The following is a 27,413-nucleotide window of genomic DNA, read 5'->3' on the forward strand; positions in this document are numbered from 1 at the left end:
CCCAGGGCCCCAGCTACGATAAAGACCCGTCAGAATGAGTAACTATTTGGGCGGCCGGCCCTGCGCATCAGGAAGAAATGGGTTGACATGCTGCAGTTATTAATGGCTCAAATATTGACAAACGCTACTTTTCAGGATCCTATTTCCAAAAAGGAAAAAAAGAAAAAAAAAGGAGTAAACGAATATGTCCTGGATGCTTGGGATGGTGTTCTCCAGCGAGGTTTCCTCCACGTAACCGGGGAGGCGACCACCATTATTCCCATTTTACAGGACAGAAATTCAAGGCCACGGAGGAGTGGATCGCCCAGCGTCACACACGGTTGACGAAGACGAAGGCCAGCTGTGAATGACAGCAATTTCTCCCCTGGATGTTGGCATCAAACGTCTATGTCACATTGAAACTTACCTGTCGCGTCATCTACTGCTGTCTTCCCAACCTGTATCGTCCAAGCTGGTGTCCCTGCTCTGTTCCCAAGCTGACCGGTGCTTGGGCCCCCAGGGTCCTGCCTGCCCCCGGCCTGGGCTGTGCCGCCTGCTGCTCCGCCCCATTCAAGTGGCCACTCTCTTCCCACCCACATCGTTTGACCTCTGTGTGCCTGACACACAGACGCTCAGCTCTGCCCCCGCCCTCCACCCCCGCCCCCGAAACCCCCTCCTGAACGCCGCTTCTCCTTCCAGGTACTGTCCAATAGTCTACCCTCCTGGCTTCCTCCTGACGTCCTCTATCATTCTGTCACCGGTCACATTCCAGTCTGTGACCGATGGTTTCACGGAAACTGCCCTGGCAAAGGCCATACCCAATTTCATAAATTTCCAATTTAATGGCCTCTTCTCAGACTCATCCTTCATGACTCCTTTGAAGATGGGCCCCGGTTAACCGCTCCCTCCTCCTTGAAACCTGGCTTCTCTGAAAAGACTTTCCTAATTCTGTTCCAAAATCCACTGGCTCTCTCCCCTGCGCGCTCTCTCCGCCCATCACTGAAACACTGGGGTTTCTCATGTGACCATCCCCCTTTTCCCTGCTTTCCACAGACTTGTCTTCCCTCGTTCCCCTCCTCTCATTCTGGCCCCGCTGCCACCCACACCCGTGTTCCCAGCAGCTTCTCCCGAGCTCCATGGCGGTCTTTTCCAGCTGTGCCTGGATATCTCCGAAGATTCCTCAGGAAACACGTCCAAACCAAACTCATCCCCGCTCCCCTCCAGGCCAATCCTTTTTATTTCTGGGTAAACGGGGTGACCGCCTGCCTAGCAATCTGGGTGCTGGGACCTCAGAATCTCCCGTACCTGAACTCACAGTCCTGGGCTCTCCCCCTCCTACGTGTCTTCCGAATTAATTCCCTTTTCTCTATCGCCACCAGTCCGGCTCTTCAGCATGTCACCTGGGCTAACACAACCGCCTTCGAACAGTTTCTCTGACGCTAGTCTCTCATTTTCTAATCCATCCTCTGTATCGCCACCAAACTGGTCTTTGTAAAACAGGACGTTCCCCTGTTTATACATTTTTAGGGGCTGCACATGGGCTACAAGGGACAGCGTCGATGACCCACAGGCCCTAGGCCAGTGATGGCGAACCTATGACACGTGTGTCAGAGGTGACACGCGAACTCATTTTTTTGGTTGGTTTTTCTTTGTTAAATGGCATTTAAATATATAAAATAAATATCAAAAATATGTCTTCGTTTTACTATGGTTGCAAAGATCAAAAAATTTCTATATGTGACACGGCACCAGAGTTAAGTTAGGGTTTTTCAAAATGCTGACACGCCGAGCTCAAAAGGTTCGCCATCACTGCCCTAGTCTATCTTCCAGTCTGAGCTCTGGGAACTTGCCCTATCCATTTGCCCTAAACTGTTTTCATGCTTCGGTGCCATGAAGGCCCTTCTTCCTTTGGTCTCCCTGGTAAACTCCCATCATCATTCTTCAGGGCCCCCCTTCATACCTGGGACCTTCATCTTTCCCTAAACACCCCACCCCTAGTCTTAAGGGAAGACGTGTTCCCACATCGGTGTTCCCACACATTCTTCAATACAGGACGGACCACAGAGCTTTGCAGAGTCATTCGTTGACTCACTGGCCCACTATGAATCCTTCAAAGGCAGAGAGTGTGTTATTCATCGTTGTAGCACAGTGCTTGGCTCATAGATGATGCTCAATAAATCTGTGGTAAATGAACCTTTTCCTGTTTGAGGTATTTGAGTCGGCTGTAGCTTCATTATCACAACAATATGTGAAAACACATGTTACATATCAACGAACACAGAGCAGCTCTTCGTAATACATATGGAGTGTGGATTCCCAGTAACATAGTTTTAAATTTTGAAAGCTGTTAAAGTGTGAACAATGCATTGCCTATAATGAGGATAATGCAGCTGATTTACAACATCATGACTACTCTCCTTTAAAAAGCACTCATTTGCTAAGCTGCATTTTCTACCATTCATTCATTCATTCGTTTATCTATCCATTCACTCCTCCATTCAACCAGTCATTCCTTCATTCACCACATACCTCCCTCAAAAGGAATTTGAAGTTAAACATGTTCGTTTGTTTCATCGGTCACACGTTCTGTCTGCCCACGGGTCCTTCGCTGTCCCATGCAGTGCAGGCAGTGACAACTGCAGGGAAAACTCTCCAAGTCCCTGAAGCTGACCAGCTTCAATTCTCTATTATTTCTCGAAAGTAGAGATTTCTTTTTATTACTCCTTGAATCAGCCTCCTAACTAAAACCTTCTAAATGCAAAAAGCTAACACAGTATTCTGTGCCCTAACGTTTTCCAAGGCATATTGGGCACCGCCGAGTGAAGAGTAAGTTCTGTCTCCGACTAGGCCGCCCGGCGAGCCTTTACCTTGCTATTCCGGAACGTCATTACCTTCCTGTCAGCATGAATCCCCGGGAAACACGCCAGTTCCAGAGGACAGAGCGTGTCCCGTGGCATGCACCCGGGCTGGCCCTGAGATGCACCCGAATGTCCCTGCACCGGCCCTGACGCAGAACACAACTCTTAGGGCTCGCTCCTCGGGGAACCCGGGAGCTGCAGGTGGACTCACCTGGCGAGTTCTGGGGAGAGGACACAGGGGAGCCGCGCGGGGACTGACAGTAGCTGGGGTGAAGTAAGGCATGTGGAGGCACATAAGACATTATCTCTTCTTCAAATAAACTGGGGAAAAACAAGAAACAAAATGCGCACTTTAGCCAACGAGGTGGGGAAAAGCCGTGTTTCCAGCTCAGACAGTCGCTCTCTCCTCCTGGCCCGCCCCACCCGAGGTCACGTCCCCGTCCCATGGCCCACGGGGAGCGTTGTCCCTCTGCCCGCTGGCCAGTCCCCGCACAGACTGGCTGCTGCGGCCGCTCCTGAGAAACCTGTGGCTGCTGGTCTGTTTTCCTACCGACGTCGGACAATGTCGTTTCTGTTTTGCCACTTTAATGTGTGAGTGTGAGTTCACATGTTCGTGTGCAAGAGAACCTGGGTGTTGTCATTTGGGAATAAGAGTCCAACACAACAGACATCTGTTGAGAGCCCCTCCTGGATACACGAAGCATGTTTCACAGCTTCATCTGAGAGACAGACAGCAGCTCTCAGCCTTCGGAGCTCAGGACTTAAAAGGAGTGTTCAAAGCAAAAGAAAACAAAATAGCTCCTAAATAATCAGCCCCCTAGCTTCATAATGGTTTTCAAATGGGAGGGTTTTGATGTTAGATTACCCAACCCCGTATCTGCTGTTTCCACTAGTCTTCTAAAAGCCAGTCAGTCAGCAGATATCTGGTATCTTGGAATCCCATATCATACAGATGATGATAAGGAAAAGCAGTATTGATTGCACTAACTCAGTGGTCGGCAAACTGCGGCTCGCGAGCCACATGCGGCTCTTTGGCCCCTTGAGTGTGGCCATGAAGTTTCAATCGCACTGTACGTGTGCCCTCGCACGTGGTATTTTGTGGAAGAGCCACACTGAAGGGGCCGCAGTTTGCCGACCACTGCACTAACTCAAACAAACACTTAAAAAAGAATGAAAAGAACCATAAAGAGTTTTTAAATTAAGAGGTGGAAGTAGGTTTCCTTTACACTTGGCCAAATCTAAAACCTGCTCCTTGTTTTCAGAAGATATTCAGAAAAAGAGGCAAGAGTTTAACCTTGTAGGGGTTTAAGGAAAGACCCCCCAGGCGCTGCTTCTGAGCCCGGCAAGGCTGCCCTTCCCCACACCATCCGAGGACTCTGAGTGATGCTGGAGGCCGTTTTGGTTGCCATAACTGGGAGAGGGGGTGCTTTTGGTATCTGGTGGGTAGAGGCTAGGATGCCCATCAACATCTCACAACGCACAGACTAGCTCCCTGCCACAAAGGCATATCCAGCCCACAGCGGCTACACTTCCGAGGCTGGGAAACCCCGGGTGGTAGCAATGACAACTCCATAGCCTTTCTGTCCTTCTTCACCCACATGCACACATCTGTGGGACCAGGCACTGAGCAAAGGCACTTTTACACAAGATATTTTTAAAGCCATCTTTCCACTTTTAAACTACAGAAGTCAGAAGATTTGGGAACAGAAGCGGTAAGTAATCATATGTTTAATGCCTAATTAAGCCGTGAAATGGCCATTTCTCTTTTTCAGTAAGTCAGTAGTCATTGAATGTGATTTTAAAGGGAATCGCTAGTGAGAAGTCCCATGTAACAGGTGCTACCACAAAGTCCTGGCTAACATAATTGTAGAGTAGGGATTAGCACCCTCTCCTCAGACATCTACACCTGTGCTTTATTTTTACTTCAGACAAACATGCATGCATACGTGTACATCTGTGTATGTGTACATTTACGTACACACACACACATATATATATGCATATATATGCATATGAGTGTGTGTGCATATATATATGCATGCAAGTGTGTATATTTTGTTCTCCTCTCTCACAGCCTTAATAGGTATCCTTCCATAGTCTTATATTTAGCAACACATAGGCATAGATAAAAAATAAATAGCTTTGCCTGATGCAACGCTAAAAATTACAATGGGTATGTGTACATAGCATCCTTGGACATTTTGTTCAACAATATAATTCTGAGATTTGTCTGTGCATAAGGATGCAGTTTATTATTTTTACCTGCTATGCAGCAGGTCATTCTATGAACCAAGTTTATTTATCCCTATCTCCTTTGACAAATATTTACTTCTCCCCAACTTTGTGCTTTTATCAATAATGGTGTAGTGAACACCTTGGGCATATGTAAAAGAGTGTTTTAGCATAAACATGGTAACATAACTGAAATTAGAATTGCTCAGTCATAATGCAGATGCCTTTTCAACTATATTAATATATAACATTGCCAAACTGTATTCCGAAGAGGGTCTAGAAATGGCAATCCCGCCATGTCCAGGCAAAAAAAAGAGGCCCAATTTCTCAATTGGAATTATCAGGCTTCTGATTTTTTTTCAAATCGAACAGTGTGAACTAGTATCTTATTATTTGAAACTACATTTTATGACTGCGAGCATCTCTCCATAAGTGTACTGGTTATTGCTGCTTCAATTTCTATGAAATGCCTTTGTCTAGCCTTCACCCATTTTTCTTTTAAATTGATTTAAAGGCATTCTTTATGTACTTATGATATCATTTTTATGCCTTATGAATATATTCTTCTAGTTTGTTACCTTTCTTTATGTCTTCATATATGGTATCTTTCATTATGTAAATTTTAAAATTCAAACGTAGCCAAATTTATCAATCATTTCCTATATGAGCTCTAACAGAGGAATATTTTTTTTACATGAGTTGAGTTAATGAAAGAATATATGAACTAGAATTATCAATAACAGATGCAGCAAGGTCATTTAAGAACTCTCAGGTTTCATGATATCTATATTGGAAAATAGCCTGATACAGGTTTATTTTTGAATGGAATCATTTCCCAGAGCTGTGGCATCTATCTCTACACTGCAGGCTGCTGATAATCAAGTCCATTGGACCAGGAGTGATTTCTCTTTTTAAGAAATAGACAAAGTATAAAAACAGGCAGTCTTCCCCTATTAGCAACAAATCTGTTGCTTGAGTTCACAGTCACTATTTCAAATTATTCTAACTCCAAAGTAAAATTAAAAGTAAAGAGCTAAGGATATCCCCAAAAGTTTCAGTAATCATTAAAGATCATTTACTAAGCAGCACAACTAACACACTGTGTCACTGTATTATTAAAATGATAAACACATTTGATCATCCAAATATTTCCAACCAAACTATGGAAGAAACACCATATTCCATATTAATTGACGAATCGTCTTCCTGACTGTCTGGCATAGCCTGTCCTATTTTCAGAACTAGCTCAGTACACCATGGGCAAGGCTCACCCTCTTGCGGTCAAGGAACCCCTCTACCATAGGTCTTATTCAGAATCCAGTGAAATGAAATCTTTATGGAAAGTGATTATATCCCAATGAATTATGCTCCAAAAATCCAGTAAAAGAAACTAACGTTTTGGCTTTAGTTTTTAAAATATGGCAACTATCAAGTAGGCAGTTAGAAATGGCTCAGGTCAAGATCATTATGAATAACATGAATGAGATTGTTAGCACTCTGGGATAAATAAAATATTGACTGACATGGCTCAGCATGACTTGCCCTTTCATTCTATGGAGGTCACACTGGTGGGGTGTCCCAACCACTGGGGGGAGCAAGCATTGTTCTACTCTGGCCTCCTACACTTGAAGGGTAATATTGAAAATGAAAAGAGCTCTTGAAATCTGGCTATTTCCCCTCGAAACCACTCTAAAATTTAAGACCAAAGGTGCTCTAACCAGCAGCAAAGAAAACACCGTTGGTCGGTTTTATGAAGGGCTATCAAGTTGAAAGTGAGGACCAGAGACCAAATTTCAACTTGATCTGATTTCCCAGACCTCAACTCCCAAAACCATAGAGTAAATAAACAGTATTGAATCAGCAAAAGGGGACCGAGCACAAGTTACACACACACACACAATCTGAAAGAAAATACAAACATGACCTCTTCTATGCTGAAGGGGTAAGCTGTATCTACCCTTCTGCTCCATTCTGTGAATGGGACGTTCCATGCAGTGGCCTCTACAGGCCCTCCCCTGCTCTAATGCACCTCCTCGACCAGCAGGGCAAAAACAATCAGGCATCTCCGTGATGGGAACGGCGATCCGGAATGAAGGACCACTACACCAGCATCCACCTCGGGAAGTGAGCATCCCCCAAGAACTCAGGAATAAAGGCTACCAGTGCTGTCAAATTATTTTCTAAAATGCTCCTGACACCTGATAATAAGGCCCTTTCTAGCTCAAGAATGAGCGTCACCTACCTCAGCAACATCACAAGGTCTGCATCACTGGAAAGACGCACCAATCCTGGGGTCCCTTCCGTTCGAATAAATTGGATCTTCTCCCTGTTCGAGCAAAGAAGCGGTTCACAATTTATGTAGTCGATATTTGAGACATAACTCAGTGCTTTAGGCACCAATTTTTTAAATGATGGTCACATGATTTTGGGGGTACCTGTTATGTGACAGCTGCGGTGTGACACCCTAGGAACACACATCCAAGGCAGACATGATGTTTGCCTTCAAGGACAACCTCACGGGGGTCAACATTAGCCAGTCCTAATGCTGGGAAAGATTCTTTTATTGGCCCTAACCGGTTTGGCTCAGTGGATAGAGCGTCGGCCTGCGGAATGAAAGGTCCCAGGTTCAATTCCGGTCAAGGGCATGTGCCTTGGTTGCGGGCACATCCCCAGTGGGAGGTGTACAGGAGGCAGCTGATCGATGTTTCTCTCTCATCGATGTTTCTAACTCTCTCTCTCATTCCCTCTCTGTAAAAATTCAATAAAATATATATATATATAAAAGATTCTTTTATTGCCTGCTATTTTGCTGCCCAAGTCCTACTACAGGTCGTAGTGTCATCCAAACAAGAAAACACAGTCTCGGCTTTGAGTTAAAGCCTGTGGTGGGCCTGAATCTAATCAACGGTAGATCATTCAGGCTGATTCCCTGTTATTTCAAATAGTGAGTGTGTAGAGATAGTCATTTATATTCCTGAGAGAGAACCTTTAGATTATATGTGAGGAGCACATTCTCACTTGGAAGCAGGTAGCATCGATGCATTATATATTCAATACAAGAGCAGACGGTTCTTTCAAATAACTGAAAATGTGGGACACTTCCAGTTACTACAGTTGGAGAGACAGATTCTGTGTCTCCCTGTGCAAGGCACACACGCTTACACAAACTCTTATCAACACCACGCGGTGCGCTATCCTACCGTCGTTCTATTACAGATACATGTGGTAACATCAGGTGTTTTGTTTGTTTCATGAGTCATGTTACTGTTTACAATTCTTTATATTAATACAATTTTAATGAAATTTTTCCTCGTTGTATCCCCTGATTTACACCGGGCTATTTCAAAGCAAACCATATTATTTTTTATGAAATGAGAGGAAAAATAAGAATATAAGTCATATTGAAAGCATTGCATTTGATAGGAGCACTGGGGCCAACAGAAGCATGTCTTACTTTAAGGACTAATGACAATGTACTCAGATTCCAGGATACAATGAAACAGCGAGTATTTAAGCATTTACTTAGATGTAAGTATTTATTTAGATTTAGTTCTTATCTACAGAGCATTTTGTTTCCCTGTTTACTATTTTAGTAAAATTCCACTGCCATTTGCATTTCCAAATTCCAAATTCTCTTCTGAGCTATGTAGAGGCCTGCAGGCAATGAGGTGGAAGGCGAGGTTTAATTGTTGAGACAAGAAAAATCCCTAATCACAGAAAGTCACTGGATTTTCTCTCAACAAACATAGCTCACTAGATAAACAGTTCAGTTCCCGGCTTCTTCTGGCTAGATCCATTTTACAGAACATGTTAGCATATGAAGCAGCTAACCTTTGGCATGGCCAGTTTTGTCTGTCCTTCACTACCAGTAGCTATATATATATATATACACACACACACATATACACACACACACACATACAATGGCAGACTTGTGTGTAAGAAAGCCCAGCTCTCTGCTTAACGCTATTTCAGTTTGGAGGCTCCAACCAATCAGAACATTTCCCCCAAGTGTTCAAATCACATGTCTAAAGCACAGGATGAAAACCAAGGCCCATTATCTGGTGAATGATTTTTTTTTTTTTTTTTTGGATAAGAAATATAAAAGTTGGTTTAAAAAAGCTAACAAGGAAAAGTTATCTTGGAGAAAAAATAAACAATAATTTAAACAAAGAAGTACTCTTTAAGGGCCAGTAACACTATACTTTGATCTTGAAGAATCAAAATCTATCTCCAACAAATACACAATTTATCTCCTAAGTCTATCATCACAGTGAACCAGGCAAACAGATCAAAATCAGAAAGCAAACAGGCTGAGCTCTCTCCCCCACTTCTCTGCCTGGAGGTACCCAGAGAGGGTGGGGCAATGACAAGGATCTCATGCTCTGGCCTGTGGCTTGTGTGTTTCCTGTGAATAAGGAAAAGATCATGGTTCTGAATCACAAGGGTGACAGGGTGAGGAAAAGCCAAGACACCAAAGGAAACGTGCCAAGTGGGAAATTGTTCATCACTTTCCAGATATTAACTCCTAAGCAGTGAAGGTCCCTCGCCTGACTCTTGAGGCAACGATCGAGCCAAGGCAGGCTGAGCCTAGCTTCCTGCGGGACCAGCTAACTCCTCACAGGGACAAGTTACCGGTCACATGCTTCCAGGAGCAAGACACTGCAGCATGTCGTCTGATGTACATCAGGCCACTAAGTCCTTTCTTATACTAATATTCATGCATTCTCTCAGCATACATTTTCTGAGTGCCTCCTATGTGCGAGGCGTGGTATCACACACCAGGAATCCAATACATGGTAAGACTACAGTCCCTTTCGCAAAGAGTTCAATCCTAGTATCACATGAAAACACTTAGTTACTTTCCGTTAGCTGAACTCTGTTTAGGCCTGATGCCCACCCCTAGTCTATAAACTCCTCTCTAAGGCCTTGTAGGGTAGAAACAAAGCAGGCACTGGGGAAGGGAACAGGTCAAGGCTGAGAACGGGACAGAAGCCAGCTGCTATACTCAGAAATGTCACCAATCTTTTCTGAGAAATGAAAAAAAAAAATAAGGGAACTACTTCTTTGTCCTCGGGTATTTGACCAACATTCTATAGACGAGTATTTCTCAAACTGGTGTTCTTGTCTACCAGAAATCTACAGACAAAATCTTTGAGTTCTGGGACAATTAAAACATTTTGTTTTCACTTTGATAATAAAAACTGCTGATATTGAGGTAAGCATATTTTAGATAATCTCATGGCATTTATGACTGAACACTGCCATGTGACTTTGGCTCCCATGTTTGCATTTATAAGACAGCTGCTGCCAAGTGATCAGAGATTAACTTCAAAGCGTCAGGGCCAGGCCCTTAGGTCTGTAGCAAGGGCTTAATGGTAACTATGATAACAACCACCCTTGTCTACTATTCATGCACAATTCTTTACCAACTGAAAACACAAAACTTTTCTTTTGTAGCATTAATTTGCATAATGATGATGTTGAAGTAAGGCTAAGTAATGTATCTCTAAGTTGCCATAGGCTAAAGAGAAAACAAAATAGATGGGTTTGAAAATAAATGAAGTATTTATACTAAATAAAGCATAAAAGATGTTGCAATTCATTCTAAGAACAAATGTTTTACGATAGTTTACAAATAGAAAAGTGGCAGTAAGATCATCACAGAGTACATTTAAGGACCTATGTTCTTTTTGGCATTGTATTTAGGGGCACACTATTGAATGAATTTGCTCATCAAAACAATGAATCGGCAGACAAAATTTATGCTATTTGTTAAGAAGGAAAAATGGTGACCACGATAATGCCACAGATGCCGGTGATGGGCCATTAGATGCAAAATCACAACAATCAAGTCAAACACAACTGAAACGAAAAGCCCGAATGTATCTGTCCCCTGACAATGGTCCCAGCGTTGGTGATTCGGTCTCTGAGAAACCAAGTCTTCTCATTAGTTCAAGTGTGATTGATTTTTTAAGTTTTTACTTAATTTATACGTCTCTTGGTTTTATAGTTTATAAAAGTACAGAGATAAAAAGGTTATGCATATTTTATATTTGTACACATTTATGTTTCAATAAAATAAAAGTGGTTAAAGTCTACATTGTAGACCTGCCATATTTCTTTTCCTCGTAGAGTGAGAAATAACAGATTTGGCTCCTAACAAATTTCCATGAGTTCACTCAGTGTCTGAAATAAACTAATATGTTTGAGAAATACTGTTAAAGATACGATGACTCTTAGTAGGGGGACATTGGAAAGTTACATTAATATATTTATCCAGTTGTATCTTATATTGCATAGAGTTATGAGGACTCTGGCAGTCCTCCAATTTCTTTCTTTACTGCCTTCACCTTAAAGCCACTTCCGTGGCTTTATAATGAGGATTAAGGTTATATTCAAATAACAGCTTATCATGTGAACTACCCTGCATGGCTGCTGCTCCTCTCTGTGCCCTCTGGGGTACATCCCAGCACTTCCTCCATCACACTTTCCCACAGGGCCAGGAAGCTAGAGCTTAAGTTCCTTTTGAAACACGAGTTTCTTGAGGGCAAAGCCCTTCCTTCCTCCTCTGCTTTTGTGTTCCCCAAGTGCCTACCACGGGGCTGTGCGCACAGCAGTGCTCAGTAAAATGCAAGCCAGGCACTGGATCAGTGAACCCCAAAAGGGCAGACTTGGCTCCGAACAAATTTCTCTGAGTCCACTCAGTGTTTGGAAGAAACTATCTTGCCATCATTTTGTTGTTGTTGTTGTTGTGGCAGAGAAAAAGACAATCAGAAAGCAGACCTCAGATTATTAACTCAAACAGAACCCCCTGAGGGAAGTGCAAAGACAGGCAAAGGAGCAATCCCTTCTAAAGAAAACTCACAACGGTGGTATGAGGCTTAACTGTCCAGTGAGAACCTCAGGAGAAAGTTGCTGGCTGCTGCTGCCTCCGATGCCCATAATAATTAGCCTCCTGCGACCACTTCCTCCAGCACAGAGAATCACCCCAGAGGAGGAACCCTAGCAGAAGATCATTTGAGGACAATCAACATAGTCTCAAGACCGGAATTCCCACAGAAAATACTCCCACCGGAACCAGCCAACGTTTTGCTGAAGTTGAAGAAGGGCACGTGATCAGAAGCGACCAGAAGCAGCCACGCTTCTAAACCACAGGGCCCTGGGTTGCAGACTCTGCAGCACACATGGTTCCCGCAGGCCCAGCTCGGAACACCTTCAAAAACACACGGGTTTTTAAAAACCCCCCGAGGGCAGTTTTAGAGAAATCCCCAGGACTTCTCTAGCGGGGGATGCCAAGGAAGGAAAATGAGCACCGATCATTTATCCACAGTCTTTGCGGCAGTCACAGGGTCCAGTCTGACTTGTATGGAGCCAAGCAGTGACAGGACCAGCTTTCCTTTCTCCGTCCTATTATAGAGGTTAGATTTGGAAATACGGGTCCATTACGGTCACAGTATACTTACAGACACACAGAAGTGACATTAACCAGCCATATGTTTGGGGAAAAATATTTGTTGTAAATGGATATGAATCAGTTCCTTGATAGGAATGTAAAGAGTTACTTAGAACTATTGGACAAGGAAACTAAGAAAACAATGAACTTACAATTGCATCAAAGAATACCTAGGAATGGCCCAGCTGGCGTGGATCAGTGGTTGAGCATTGACCTATGAACCAGGAGGTCATGGTTTGATTCCTGGTCAGGGCACATGCCCGGTTGCTAGCTCGAACCCCATTGTGGGACATGCAGGAGGCAACAGATCAATGATTCTCTCTCATCATTGATGTTGCTATCTCTCTGTCCCTCTCCCTTCCTCTCTGAAATCAATAAAAAATATATTTTAAAAATACCTAGGAATAAACTTAACCAAGGATGTAAAAGACCTGTTCTTGAAAAATTAGAAGACTATAAAGAAAGAAATTGAAGATACAAATAAATGGAAGCAGACACTGTGCTCATAGATAGGAAGAATTAACATCATTAAAATGTCTACACTACCCAAAGCAATCTATAGATTGACTGCAATCCTTACCAAAACACCAATGGCATTTTTCACAGAACTAGACCAAATGATCCAAAACTTTATATGGAACCACAAAAGACCCCAAACAGCCATATCAATCTTGAGAACGAAGAACAGAGTTGGAGGTATCACATTTCCTGATATCAAACTATACCACAAGGCCATTGTAATCAAAACAGCACAGTACTGGCATAAAAACAGACATGCTGATCAACGGAATAGAATAGAGAGTCCTGAAATAAACCCACACCTATATGGTCAATTAATATATGACAAAGGAGGCAAGAATATATAGTGGGGTAAAATAAATCTAGTCAATAAATGATGTTGGGAAAATTGGACAGATACATGCAAAAAAAATGGAACTAGACTATCTTCATTTTTAAAAATATTGTTGAAAGTATTACATACATCCTCTTTGTTTCCCCATTGACCCCTTCTAGCCAGCCCAGCTCCCTGCCCTACGTTTTTACCATCCTATTGTCTGTGTCCATTGGTTATGTATATATGCATACAAATTCTTTGGCTGATCTCTTGCCACCCATCCACCCACCCACCCCTGCCTTCTCTCCTTCTTACACCATATACAATAAACTAAAAATGCATTAAAGACTTGAATGCAAGACTCAAAACCATAAAACTCCTATAAGGAAGCATAGGCCGTAAAAATCTCAGACCTTTCTCATGCAATATTTTTCTGATACATCTCCTTGGGCCAGGGAAACAAAAGAAAAAATAAACAAATGGGACTACATCAAACTAAAAAGCTTTTGCACAGTGAAGGAAACCATCAACAAAACAAAAAGACAACCCACTGAATGGAAAAACGTATTTGCCAATGATACATCCAAAAACGGGTTAATATCCAAAATTTATAAAGAACTCACACAACTCATCAAAAACATAAACAATCCAATCGAAAAATGGACAAAGGAGCTGAATAGACACTTCTCCAAAGAGGATATAATGATGGCCAACAGGCCTATGAAAAAATGCTCAATGTCACTAATCATCAGAGAAATGCAAATTTAAAACACAATGAGATATGACCTCACACCCATAAGAATGGCTCTCATCAATAAATCCACAAACAACAAGTGTTGCTGAGGACATGGAGAACAGGGAAACCTTGTGCACTGCTGGGAACGCAGACTGGGGCACCCCCTGTAGGAAACAGTACGGAGGGTCCTCAAACAATTACAAATGGAACCGCCTCGTTACTCAATGATTCCACTTTTGGGTATATACAGGGTGTGGCAAAAGTAGGTTTACAGTTGTTCATATGGAAAATAATAAAATAATTAATAGATCATACAAGAATAAACTGCATACTCACAACTGTAAACCTACTTTTGCCACACCTTGTATGTCCAGAGAAACCCCAGTCATTCGAACGATTATCCTATGTGTTCACTGCAGCATTATTTACAATAGCCAAGCTATGAAAGCAATCCAGGTGCCCATCAACAGACACGTGCAGCAAGAAGAGGTGGTACGTACATATACACAATGGAATAGTATTCAGCCATGGAAAAGAATAAAATCTCATTTGTGACAGCATGGATGGACCTACAGGGAATTATGCTAAGTGAAGTCAGTCAGTCAGTCAGAGGAAGACAAATACCATACAATTTCACATATACGTGGGATCTAAAGAACAAAATGAGCAAATAAGCAAAATAGAAAGAAACTCATAGACACAGAGCGGACTGATGGTTGCTGGAGGGGAGGGAGGTTGGGGGGATGGGTGAAAAAGATGAAGGGATTAAGAAGTACAGATTGGTAGTTGCAAAATAGTCACGGGATGTAAAGCACAGCATAGGGAATATAATCAATAAGATTGTAATAACTCTGGACCGTGCCAGGAGGGTACTGAAAATATTGGGGGGAACACTTTGTAAAGTAGGTGATTGTCGAACCACTAGGCTGTACACGGGAAGCACTGAATGTAAACAATAATTAAAAAATAAAATTGAAACATAGAGTTACTTAACTCTCTTTGCTGGCTTCCTCATTTTGAAATAAACATAATTATAGTGCGTGCCTCAAAGGGTTGTTTGTGGGAAGGATTAAATGAATGAATGAAACTAAAATACTTAGCATGGAACCTATTTCGTGATGGCACTGAATAATTTTTAGCTCTTGCGTATATCATTAGGTAGGCCTCATAATTATTTATTCATTTTTCAATAGCTGTAAGATTTATTGAAAACAGGACCAAATTAGCAGCCTTGGGCCAGACTCCTTTTCCTGTTTCTGCAGGTTGCTGTAACCACGCTGTTTGTCTTGGTTCATTCCACAAATATTTGTTGAGTACTTTTATGATAAGCAGTCGACAAAACGATGGGCTCTCTATAAAACTGAAATAATGCTGTGAGTGCCGAAGAGTTAACAAATATGAAGGTTTTACATTTCTCGTCATTCAATAGCTAGTGGGGAACATTATCAATGAAGAAGAGCCCGTTTGAGCTCTAAAAGTGGAGGTTAGTTATTACACACGAGAAACGGTTATGAGACCCTTACCTAAGGCACTCCAAGAGCTTGGACCTAAGTCCATCGTGATTCTGAGGAATGAGCATCAAGGATAGACTAGAACGTATAACTAGAGAATTTCATTTTCATATGAATTATACTATTTTATTATGTATTTGATAACAGGTGGTTTAATGAAAATATATTGAGGAATTGGAACTGTTACATCTCCTGTCATTTTATTTTAAAATAACTATATATATTAAAAAACAAACAAATTAGTTAATATGAAGCAATTAGGATGAGCAAGCCAGTAAAAAGCGTGTAAAGGGACAGATAAGGATATGGCAGTGCTTTCTAAACGGTAATGAAAAATGTCAAGGCAAGGACAAAAAACCTCGAAGTACCAATTTCCAGAAAAGAATACCATAAAAACTAGTGGTTTCCCACATTTTGGTAATCATTGTTTAGAAGACTTAAAAAAAAAAATCCACCCACAACAGAAAGAAAAACATAAAATGCTTTGGAAAACCGAGACAAGAAATGCTGAGTTCTTAAATAAACAAGAACATTTTATTGTAAGAAATGAAAGGGTTCAATACACGAAAAAATGTTATGGTTGTAAAAGAGAAAATAGAAAAGTATATTTTAATTGTATCCAGAGTAAATATAAAAAACAATCCCTGTGAAAGTCCCAATGTATTAGTTTAAATATGTTTTCATTGCTTTTTAGAGAGAGAGGGAGGAGAGGGAGAGAAACATCGCCTGGTTGCCTCTCGCATGCACCCCTACCAAGGATCAAGCCTGCAACCTGAGTATGTGCCCTGATGGGTAATCGAACCTACGACCTTTCGGTCCACAGGACAATGCTCAACCAACTGAGCCACACTGGCCAGGGCTAACTCTCTATGTATTTTAAAAGTTGAGAACATTATTCAAAAGTTCATCTCAATATGCAAAATAATGCTGCCCAGTCCAGATGGCCGCACAGACAGGTGCATGCTCACATCCTCCCACCACCACCTCAAAGGTACAGCTAGACTACAGAACAACCATGCTTCAGAATCGCCTGAGGCCCAGCGAGCAGAAGCCCTATAGCTGAGGATGTGGATGGAGAGGCAGCCACTTCGAGGCTGATGCAAGCAGGCTGGTCCCACACCCACGTGTTGGGGATGACAATCGGGAGGGATGTCTTGGCCGAGGAGGTCCCCCCTGGAGAGCAAAGGGCCCTGGCCCCACACCAGGCCCCCCAGCCCAGGGTTCAAATGCTGGGAAGAGAAGGTCCTATAACTTCTGGCTGTGGAAATCGACAGCGATTATGACTGAGTGGGATGCGGGGAGTCGGTGGGGGGGAGGTCTTCTGGAGTCTCAGGCAGTTCCTTTTAAAGGGCCTGCCCAGGGACTTACTCGGACCTGCTCCCTCTGAGTCCTATGAGGATTAAAAAGATGAGTAAGACATTGACCTTGATTTCATGTAGCTTGCACTTGATTTGGAATGTAAATACATAAGAATCAATATGTTAGGGCCGTGGTCGGCAAACTTCGGCTCTTTGGCCCCTTGAGTGTGGCTCTTCCTAAGCCTTAGGAATACCCTAATTAAGTTAATAACAATGTACCTACCTATATAGTTTAAGTTTAAAAAATTTGGCTCTCAAAAGAAATTTCAATCATTGTACTGTTGATATTTGGCTCTGTTGACTAATGAGTTTGCCGACCACTGTGTTAGGGGAAAAAAACAAGATATTTTAAAATACTTTAAGCACAGATGGTATACTATTAAGCCATTTCTATGATAAATGATCAAAGTCAGACACATAAGGCACCTGATTTTTAATATAATGACACGCTTATGAGCCTGCGAGAATGTTTTCAGTAAAATGTGTCCCAAGGAACTGATAGTAATAACTAATTAACTAATTCAATGGGGTACATTCATAGTATCCATTTGTATGTGGGACGATGTGTATGAACAAGGAGGTTTTAATTTTAGGTTAATTTTTCTGTAGACAGTTTCCGTGACTACTTAAATCCACCGAGAGAGACAAAAAATACATTATTAACATAGACGGGATGCATACTTCGTTTGTAAGAAATGCCTCTGATTCACTAATAAGTTCTCACTTTACCTGAACATACATGTAAACAGCAGATTCCATTAGAAACTATTTTGTGCTAGCATAGTGACTGTGCATTCTGGGATGGCTTTTTACTCTTTCGCGTTTGGGGGGAAACATTGAGGCTCGACTCTACACTGATATTTTCCTTTGGCCCACACAGAGCTACTGAAAAAAGATGGCGTTTTGCAGAACTGTTTTCGTCCTAAGAGCAACTATACAGCAAAAATCAATAGTGGAACAGACATGCCCCAAACATGGCTGCTCTTCATGCTGGAAAATGGTGTGCGGATCCTGACTGAACTGTTAGCAAGAAATGACAAGGCTCTGTGGCCCACAATCCGCAATATCTCTCACGAGACGACCGGGAGCTCATTTCTCAGTCTTATTAACTAGGCCTTCTTACGCAAGACCCTCTGGTGCACCATGCATGACCGAGCTGGTGCCACAGTAAACAAATGTACAGAATGGTAACGTGCATGGTTTGGTGATTTTGGTGGGATTTAGAGCAGCCTGCGTGCCCGGCTGGGGAAAGTACTCAGACTTGATTAGAGGTCAACTAATGGGAAACTGGGATTTCTGGGTAAGCAACCGCTGCGGTGTCAGACTTGACCTTTAGAAGGTGACAACGAGCTTAGAGATGTGACTGATTGGCGGGGTGGGTGGGGAGGGTGAAATGGGTGGCGTCTAAAGGTACAAACTCCGGTGGTAAAGGAAACAAGTGCTGGGACGTGACAGACAGCATGGTGACCTTCGTTCAGTGATCTTCAGCCTTTCCCAGCCAGCTCATGGCACATAAGCTTAGCACTGAAAGTCTGCGGCACACCAAGAAATCTATTTCTTGCTGATCTGACAAAATAAATCGGAATAATTGTAATGTATTCACAATGGACAGATATTGTTGTGCTGGCTGTTGTCACTTTTTTTTTTAAAAAAGAGAGATCCACTATCTATCTATCTATCTATCTTGGTTAATCCTCACCCGAGGATATTTTTCCATTGATTTTTAGAGAGTGGAAGGGAGAGGAAGAGACAGAAAGAAACATCGATGTGGGAGAGACACATCGATTGGTTGACTCCTGCACACACCCTGACCAGGGCCGGGGAACCTGCAACCGAGGTACATACCCTTGATCAGAATCGAACCCAGGACCCTTTAGCTCATGGACCAATGCTCTATCCACTGAGCCAAACTGTCTAGGGCTGTTGTCATTTTTTATTTGTCAATCTAAGGAAAAAGAGGACAGTGCTCCTGGATAAATAGTATTGCATGTTCTAAAAATTCTTGTGGCACACCGTTTGAAAATCGCTACTGCAGTTAATAATACTGTGTTGCATATTTGAAAGTTGCTAAGAGAGATCTTAACACTCTCATTACAAGAAAAAATTTTATAACTATGTTTGGTGACAGATGTTAACTAGACTTATTGCGGTGATCATTTTACAGTACATGCAAATATCAAATCATTATGTTGGGCACCTGAAACTAATATAATGTTGCAGGTCAAAAATACCTCAGGAAAAAATAGAGACAGACTGAGAACATCATAAGAAGGATATTTGGTAATTTATTTTCAAATAAAAAAATATATATATGTGTATACACATATATATATTCACTATATGCAAAATGCTACTCTAGATATTTGAGCATAAAGAAGAGAAATAATGATTTGAATAACATCCCTATTTGTAAGGAGCTTAAAATGGAATTAAAAATAAAGCATAAAGGCTCAAAAGTCTAATTAAAGCACAAAAGTCATAGAACCAAAATAGTATGAAGGGTAAGTTGATATATTACATGATTAAGTAGGTAATTAAGTGTCTAGACCACAGCTTATTAAACCTGGCAGCGCCAATGAAATTATAGAGAGAGGTTTTAAAAGTAAATGCTTGAGCTCTACCCCAGACCTCCTGAATGAAACTTCTGGGCAGGGTGTGGAAGACTAGGGGGTACAACTTCAGAGAAGGGAGGGGAGTTGGGGCGATGAGACCTGGCACCTTGTACTTCATAAAGCTCCCAGATGATCCTGATGAACACAGGCTGGCACCCCAAGTAGAGAAGGACTTGAGGGCCCCTGCTGTGGGTCAGGATGGCACCCCGGGGCAGACCCATTTCTACCAGTGAATGTGGCGTGTAAACCCAAAGGGCTGGGAGTTCTGGCAGACTGTCTGCCTTAACTCCCACTTTTCCATCTCGCCATGGACACTGAGAAAATCTAGCCTCACTCCTGAGAGGGAGCGTACACAGGAGGGTGCACCGCTCATGGAGGGGCGGATGGCATTGAGTTCCGAAGGCAAGGTCTTTCCTGCCCAACGCCGAAGAGGAGAAAAATCCTGCCAGGGAAAAGGAGCAGCATGTTTTCAGGAAAGTACAACCGGGCTTGGAGCCGGAGGCGTGGACGGCCTGTTGAGAAGAAAGGGTTCGTGCAGGGGAATGCGGGACTGTAGACGGTACCGGGTTCCCTCCTCGGGTCCCCTCCTCGGTTCCGCTGTGTTTTTATTATGGAAAAATTTGAATACCAAGTCTAGGGTTTTATGAATCTCAATTCAACAAGCTCTATGTTGTTTTTGTTTTCTCAAGCTACTCAAAAAGGTTCGTGTCTTGTTATTTTCATTATAATCTGCACATCTAGGGGGCATTCTTGGCTGTGAATTTTGTGGGTGTTTTTTTTTTTTCCATATTCTTTAAAGAAGGTTCTGGGTTATTTAGTCAATTTTATTCCATCCTTGTACTTAACAGAGAAAACCCAGGACTACAGTGACCTGGCGTTGACGACATAAAGTGTTCGTGACCAGATGCCTCTGGACAGCATGCCAGAGAGAAAGAGTAAATTTCCAAGATGATGACCATTGTTCCTGAAGATTTAAAGCTGGGGCGTACGCACTCTGCACCAAACGCCAATACTATGGTTACCTGAGTGAGTGGTTCCTGGTGAGATCAGGCTGACGTTCCTGCAGAATTTCAAAGATATTGGGTTGGCGCAGAAATGCAACGATCTTGTCATTATAAGCTGAAAATCAGAAAACAGGACAACATTTACAAACAACCTGCTATTCGTTTTGTGCATACGAATCCAAACTTTTTAAAAATCTGTTTTCGGGGTTAATACTCCTGGCACTCAAGCCACTACCAACACTTAAACTCTACGCTGTGTCTATGCTGTTATGAACATTGGACTTAGATCTATCCGGTGTGACTTTCTTTACCATTCATTACTCATTTGATGAGTCATATTTGTCATCAACTAGCAAGGTGAGATCACCAGGATTCTATCTATTAATCATTTCAAACCACTGCTTATCAAAATCAACTTCATAAGTAACTTTTAGAAATAGATAACTATCTTCTGATTACATATCAGCCATGCAGGGAGGTGAAGAGGCAGAACAAGTCCCCAAAATGCAATAGTCGCCAGCAACCACTACTACCAAAATGCAGAGAACAAGCCATTCCCGAATTCTATGTGGGAATAGGTGCCATCAAGCCACACACAGCTCTTTACCAAACCAACTATATCGACACCTACAACATAATCAGCAATATTAACTATCCGTTAAAAAAAATTTATCTTAGCCAAGGTTGCCTAATGCCCATAGAAATTTAAAAATAGTTACTTAAAATTGATTAAGGGCTTTTGTCATACCTCTTTTTATCAAGAAAGCTAGTTTTTTTTTTTACTTAAGATGATTCATCTTGATTACATTTATTTATAATCAGAAATATAGGTATATTTAAATCACATAACTGAGTGAATTCTCAAATATCAGAAACCCTTAACAACTTATTTTTCTTTAACTTCAACAATCTAATGCAACAGCTCTACTCAGAAAAGGCAGAGCATGGCATTAATAAATCTCCTCCTAGAGCCGTGGTCGGCAAACCGCGGCTCGCGAACCACATGCGGCTCTTTGGCCCCTTGAGTGGCGCGCACGTACAGTGTGATTGAAACTTCGTGGCCCATGCGCAGAAGTCGGTATTTTGTGGAAGAGCCACACTGAAGGGGCCAAAGAGCCGCATGTGGCTCGCGAGCCGCAGTTTGCCGACCACTGTCCTAGAGGATTGTACAAGACCTAAGTGCTTTGGGATTCAGATCAATTTCCTGGGGATGACGCAGAGTTTCTGAGTCCAGGGCAAGAGCAGCGGGCGGACAAGGGGGCAGTGCTAGCACAGCATGCACGGGACAGGCTGGCGCAAGAAGCAGGGTGGAGGTTTCTGGGAGGGGGTGCCATACCCACTGGAACCATGTCCTGGTACTGCGGCCTGCTGACGGTGTTGAACGTGCTGGACGGCCTGGGAAGGACGGGCGGCCCCGAGTGTCGCGAATCCTCTCCTACCTGCAGACACAAGCACCCCTTAGGCTCTGCACCCAGACCTCGCGTGCTCGCTATCAGCACCTGAGCCACGTTTTTCTTTTTGCTCTTTTTCTGGTTAATCCTCACCCGAGGATATTTTTCCATTATTTTTAGGGAGAGTAGAAGAGAGAGGGAAAGACAGAAAGAAATATTAATGTGAGAGAACATACTGATTGGTTGACTCCTGTACACGCCCCGACGAGGGCCCGGGCTAGGGGAGAAGCCTGCAACCAAGGTACGTGCCCTTGACCGGAATTGAACCCAGGACCCTTTGGTCCACAGGCCAATGCTCTATCTACTGAGCCAAACCGGCTAGGGCGATGAGCATTGGTAGATACCAACTGATCAGAAGAGATGCCAGCGGGGGAGCTGGCTCGAGATTCCCAAAAGCTCTGCTTTAGTTGCTGAATTTAGTTGCTGAGTGGAGGGGCAGGACATCGGGGTCTGTGAGAGGGGCAGGGGCGGTGACTGCTCACTGTATGGCACAGGGGTAGCTCCACATGCTCACGATGATGGGGCTGCAGGAGCTAAATAGCACACCTGCTCAGCAGGGGTGGCTTCCGCCCGACAGAACCCAAACCTGCCACGGGACATGCGGAGAAAGACCCGCGCGGGACAAACACATCGCATCGTGGCAGAGCCAGGGGGCACCTGCCTTCCCCGGTGGGTCAGGGGATCCTGCCTCCCAGAGGAGGGGCCTGGGGCAGCCGTCTCCATGTGGGCTTCTGAGCCGGTGCATTATCTGCTCAGGAGCAATTCCGCTTGCCTATTAGAGCACCCGGCCCAGCAGCTCTTTCTGGTTTGAACCTCCCACCCAGGGAGCTAATCATAGCAGGTGTGGAGGAGCCAAATGGGGCTGCCCTGACCTGAATTAGTTATGGGGCCTATTATAGATTCACACACTCATTCATACCAGCAGACAAACAAAAAATATTCTGAAGAGGAAATGCCAACACTGCTTTCGCTCCGTGTTAGCGTCCCCCACCCTAATATCACAGGAGCCTTTTAAGACAACAGTGGAACAGTAGCGTTAAGATAACGAAAGGCAAAATAACACGCTGGATTTATACGTCGGCACCTTTCAAACAGAGCTTCTCCTCTCACCCATTCAAATCTGCACATTGGGCATCAGAGTGGGGTTTGGTGAGGGTTTTTCTCAAGGCCCTGAAACTGGCAATGTCTCCCCGCCCTGCACGGCTTGCTCATCCCTGGGGGATATTCCCACGGTCAGGGTCGAGCAGATGGCCCTCCTGAAAGCATTTATCACTCGTGCTTGTTCATCTGTATTAGGCTTAGTTTCATCTGCTCTCTCCTCGATGAGAACACAGGACGGGAACATATGTTATGGACGCATATCACTGAAACAAGCACCATGCAGCCACTGCAGGTGTGGGTCAGTATCACCCGGTGGATGGAAGAGATGCCGCCATCCCCCCACCTGCATGTTTGCAAACGGAGCAGAGGAGCGGGGCTGGGAAGCCCATCTGTCCATGGGACTGAACGGTTCTCAGGCTGCCTCTCGGGAGCTGCTGGCCACGCGTGGCATGAATCCCCGCGACTCCGTGGTCTGGGGGGATTCCAGGGTGAACTGCGTCTCGTGTGTCAGTCACAGAGTTAGTGCTGCTGTCCCCCACAGGCATATTCCCTCCTGTCCGGATGCTGCTGCTGCCACTTCCCAGGACAGCGGAGGTCCACTCCACACCCCACCCCAACTTCCTGCCCGGTGGCCAGCCCGTGGGAGGCCCTGAGAGCTGAGCCTGTCGCTGCCTCAAGTGCACCTTCCATCGCAGTGCCAGGACACGTGTCCCCTCAAAAAGGCTGAACAAGGCGGGCCCCAACGCTCCGTCTTTATGGGGTACCTCTCCCCACTGCTCAGTGTCCATCAAGGCGAAGAGCAATGGTCACTCAAATGTTAACGTGCACGTTAGGGCCCCTCCCACAACGGCTACTTCTAGATCATGGAACTAGTCTAGATCCATGGTCGGCAAACCGCGGCTCGAAAGCCACATGCAGCTCTTTGGCCCTTTGAGTGTGGCCACGAAGTTTCAATCGCACTGTACCTGCGTGCCCGCACGTGGTATTTTGTGGAAGAGCCACACTCAAGGGCAGGGGTGGGCAAACTTTTTGACTCGAGGGCCACAATGGGTTCTTAAACTGGACCGGAGGGCCGGAACAAAAGCATGGATGGAGTGTTTGTGTGAACTAATATAAATTCAAAGTAGACATCATTACATAAAAGGGTACGGTCTTTTTTTTTTTTTTAGTTTTATTCATTTCAAATGGGCTGGATCCGGCCCGCGGGCCGTAGTTTGCCCACGGCTGCTCAAGGGGCAGCAGTTTGCCGACCACTGGTCTAGATCATGGAAAGAAAATGTGAGTCCAGCTATTCATCTCACGCGCGCAGCCCTGAGCAGTGAGCAGTCAGCTCCATGCGGTGAAGTCGAGATAAGACAGTGGCTCGAGTGCACTGGCCACGGGAGCGAGGCAGGCAGCGCCCTAACTGCTCCACGCCGTGCACGGGTCCAAAGGTGAGTGTTCTGCCTGTCAGACGAACGCTGTGTGCATCGCCCACTGCACCACAGAGGCTTGCAGGAGAGCAAGGTAAAGATTTATTAGCTGCTCGTAAAGCATACATATTTCTGTGGCTGCCTCATCCTGCAGTAGATCATCTTTATATGAGCGTCTCCTGTACACTCCTCTGTGTCTGCACTTACAACCAGCACACACGCCGGACGCATGAGAGCCAGTGTGGAGAGGATGAGGGGGAATTCCAGAGTGGAATTTTGGTGTCTCAAGTCCAGTTACTCACAGCACTCATAATTGTTTCTTATAATAGAAGCTACGGAAGTATATGGCTCGCAATCCAGTACTGAAAATAGGGTATGCACATTGGTGTGGAAGAGGCGTGCAGGAAAATAATCTGAATTAAATCTGTCAAAGGGAATTATTAGAAACAATGCATATGAAGTGAGGATATGTTTCCAAAGCAGACGTCCATCCGTAGAAGAAGAAGAAATGTGACCTCCAGCATTCCTTTTCTTTATTTAAGCCTCTACAGAAAAGGAGAAGCAGGAAAGGGTGACTTCTGGTTTTGTTAGGCTATTCGAGAGCCCTCGTGTGGTTGCCATGGGTCCCTGCACACCAGCCAATAGAAATTTCAGGGATTCTTAATTCCACCCATTTTCTCTGGACGCTTCCAGTACATAAATCAACTCTCAGATACAACTCAATCTTAAAGAATATTACTGAGTGAGAATGCCACAATCCCCCCGCCTTGGCCAGAGATCTTTATGGAATCCACCAAGCCTCACTTAAGAAACTCCCTGACATTTTACCCAAACTTAGCCCACTAAAAGTCATGTTCCTTCCTTCCTGTGAAGCTGCCCTTAGGTGGGCAAAAGGGCTCATCATCCCCACTTTTTAATAAATTTATATTTTATTGATTTCAGAGAGGAAGGGAGAGGGAGAGAGAGATGGAAATATCCATGATGAGAGAGAATTATGGATTGGCTGCCTCCTACACACCCAACACTGGAGATTGAGCCTGCAACCAGGGCATGTGCCCTGACTGGGAATCAAACCGTGACCTCCTGATTCATAGGTCAATGTTCAACCACTGAGCCACACCAGTCAGGCTCATCATCCCCTCTTACGTATTTCATCACATTATGAATTCTCTCTCACTAGCCTCTGAATGTAAGAAAACCTCTCGTTTCTTTCCTCTCCCCTCCTATAGGCTGCTTCTTCTACTGGGCACGTGGGCTCCATGCGTCTCCAAAGAAGCCCTGTCAACATCCCAGCCCTCCCCAGCCTCCACATGAGCATCTCTAAGTCAAACCAGGAAAGCGAGACAGGGCGGGGGAGCCACACATCACCCCCTGGAGCACCCAGCAGCCCCGGTCGGGGGTCCCGGGGTCAGCAGCCCGTCGGGGGTCCCAGGGTCAGCAGCCCCGGTCGGGGGTCCCGGGGTCAGCAGCCCGTCGGGGGTCCCGGGGTCAGCAGCCCGGTCAGTGGTCCCGGGGTCAGCAGCCCGTCGGGGGTCCCGGGGTCAGCAGCCCCAGTCGGGGGTCCCAGGGTCAGCAGCCCCAGTCGGGGGTCCCGGGGTCAGCAGCCCGGTCAGTGGTCCCGGGGTCAGCAGCCCGTCGGGGGTCCCAGGGTCAGCAGCCCCAGTCGGGGGTCCCAGGGTCAGCAGCCCCGGTCGGGGGTCCCGGGGTCAGCAGCCCATTGGGGGTCCCGGGGTCAGCAGCCCCGGTCGGTCGGGGGTCCCCGGGCGTGACTCACCTCGCCCGCGCTGTGGCTGCGCTGCCGGGTCAGGTGCTGCCGGTGCACCAGCGCACTCGTGGGCCGGCCGCTCTGCAGGGGGAGCCGGGGGTCGATGAACGTGGTGGTCCGGGAGTTGTGATCAACAAAGAACGCCTAGGAGACAAGCCATGCAGTGGTCAGTGCACGCCACACACTTCTCAACTGAGCTGCCACTTCTCACTTGTGAGTAATGGTCTTAGCTCCATTTTCTCCTAATTTGGGGAGAATTTCTCCTTAACGCCCCCACACCCCCTGAAAAGACAAAAACAGAGAAAGACATGTTTCCATTGGATCTGGAATGAGGAGAGCAGGAAGGCAATTTATTCCTCGTTTTAGGAAATAACTCCAAGCGATAGGCATCAAAGATAGGATCTGAGAAAGAAGTCACATGAGAGCACATTCGGGCTTCTCTTAACTGATGCTCTTTAAGCGCTTACTGCATCCAGAATTACTCCCAAAGTCTGCTTGCCTGAAACTCCCAACGCCATCGGCTGCCTCTCCTGTGCAGTCAGCACCAGCCCCCATTTCCCACGGCAGTGTCTCCTCTCTGTCCCGGCCCAGCCTGGCCACAGCCCGTTACTTCAGGGCTTTCTCTTAGGCGTGCAAGCATCGCCAGCTCCTCAGGGGACCCCCATCGCTGCCCTTCCTCATGGGACGGCACCTAGGATCAGAATTATGCTTTCTGAGTGCCTAGATTACATCCCCGCTCCAATCCTGAGCCCCGCTGGCTACCCATTACCGATGGAGAAACATCCCACCCTCCAACCGGGTTTCTAAGACTTTAAAATCTTCCTCCTGGCCCTAACCGGTTTGGCTCAGTGGATAGAGCATTGGCCTGCGGACTGAAGGGCCCAGGTTTGATTCCGGTCAAGGGCATGTGCCTTGTTTTCGGGCACAGCCCCAGTGGGGGGGGGGGGGGGGTGTGTGCAGGAGGCAGCTGATGGATGTTTCTCTCTCATCGATGTTTCTAACTCTCTATCCCTCTCCCTTCCTCTCTGTAAAAAATCAATAAAATATATTTTTAAAAAATCTTCCTCCTTGCCTTCCGGTTTTGCCATCAATCCCACATTCAT

General features: G+C 44.8%; 1 protein-coding gene across 15 annotated transcripts in view; it reads right to left on the minus strand.

Moving 5' to 3' along the window:
* Positions 1-27,413, minus strand: part of HECW2 (HECT, C2 and WW domain containing E3 ubiquitin protein ligase 2) — a 258,411-nt gene that overhangs the window by 51,302 nt on the left and 179,696 nt on the right. For all 15 annotated transcript variants that reach the window (XR_004969635.1, XR_004969634.1, XR_004969636.1 and 12 more), the window contains 5 exons: positions 26,320-26,454; positions 21,918-22,020; positions 20,600-20,696; positions 7,312-7,395; positions 3,049-3,158 (listed from right to left, as the gene is read on the minus strand). Coding sequence is in view for 11 of the 15 variants with exons in the window: in XM_036320850.1 (XP_036176743.1) it covers positions 3,049-3,158; positions 7,312-7,395; positions 20,600-20,696; positions 21,918-22,020; positions 26,320-26,454 (529 nt within the window). In the remaining 4 variants the exon portion in view is untranslated. The remainder of the gene's footprint in view (positions 1-3,048; positions 3,159-7,311; positions 7,396-20,599; positions 20,697-21,917; positions 22,021-26,319; positions 26,455-27,413) is intronic.

This window comes from Myotis myotis, unplaced genomic scaffold (assembly GCF_014108235.1).
Source record: "Myotis myotis isolate mMyoMyo1 unplaced genomic scaffold, mMyoMyo1.p scaffold_m19_p_8, whole genome shotgun sequence".
In the NCBI taxonomy this organism is placed as follows: Eukaryota; Metazoa; Chordata; class Mammalia; order Chiroptera; family Vespertilionidae; genus Myotis; species Myotis myotis.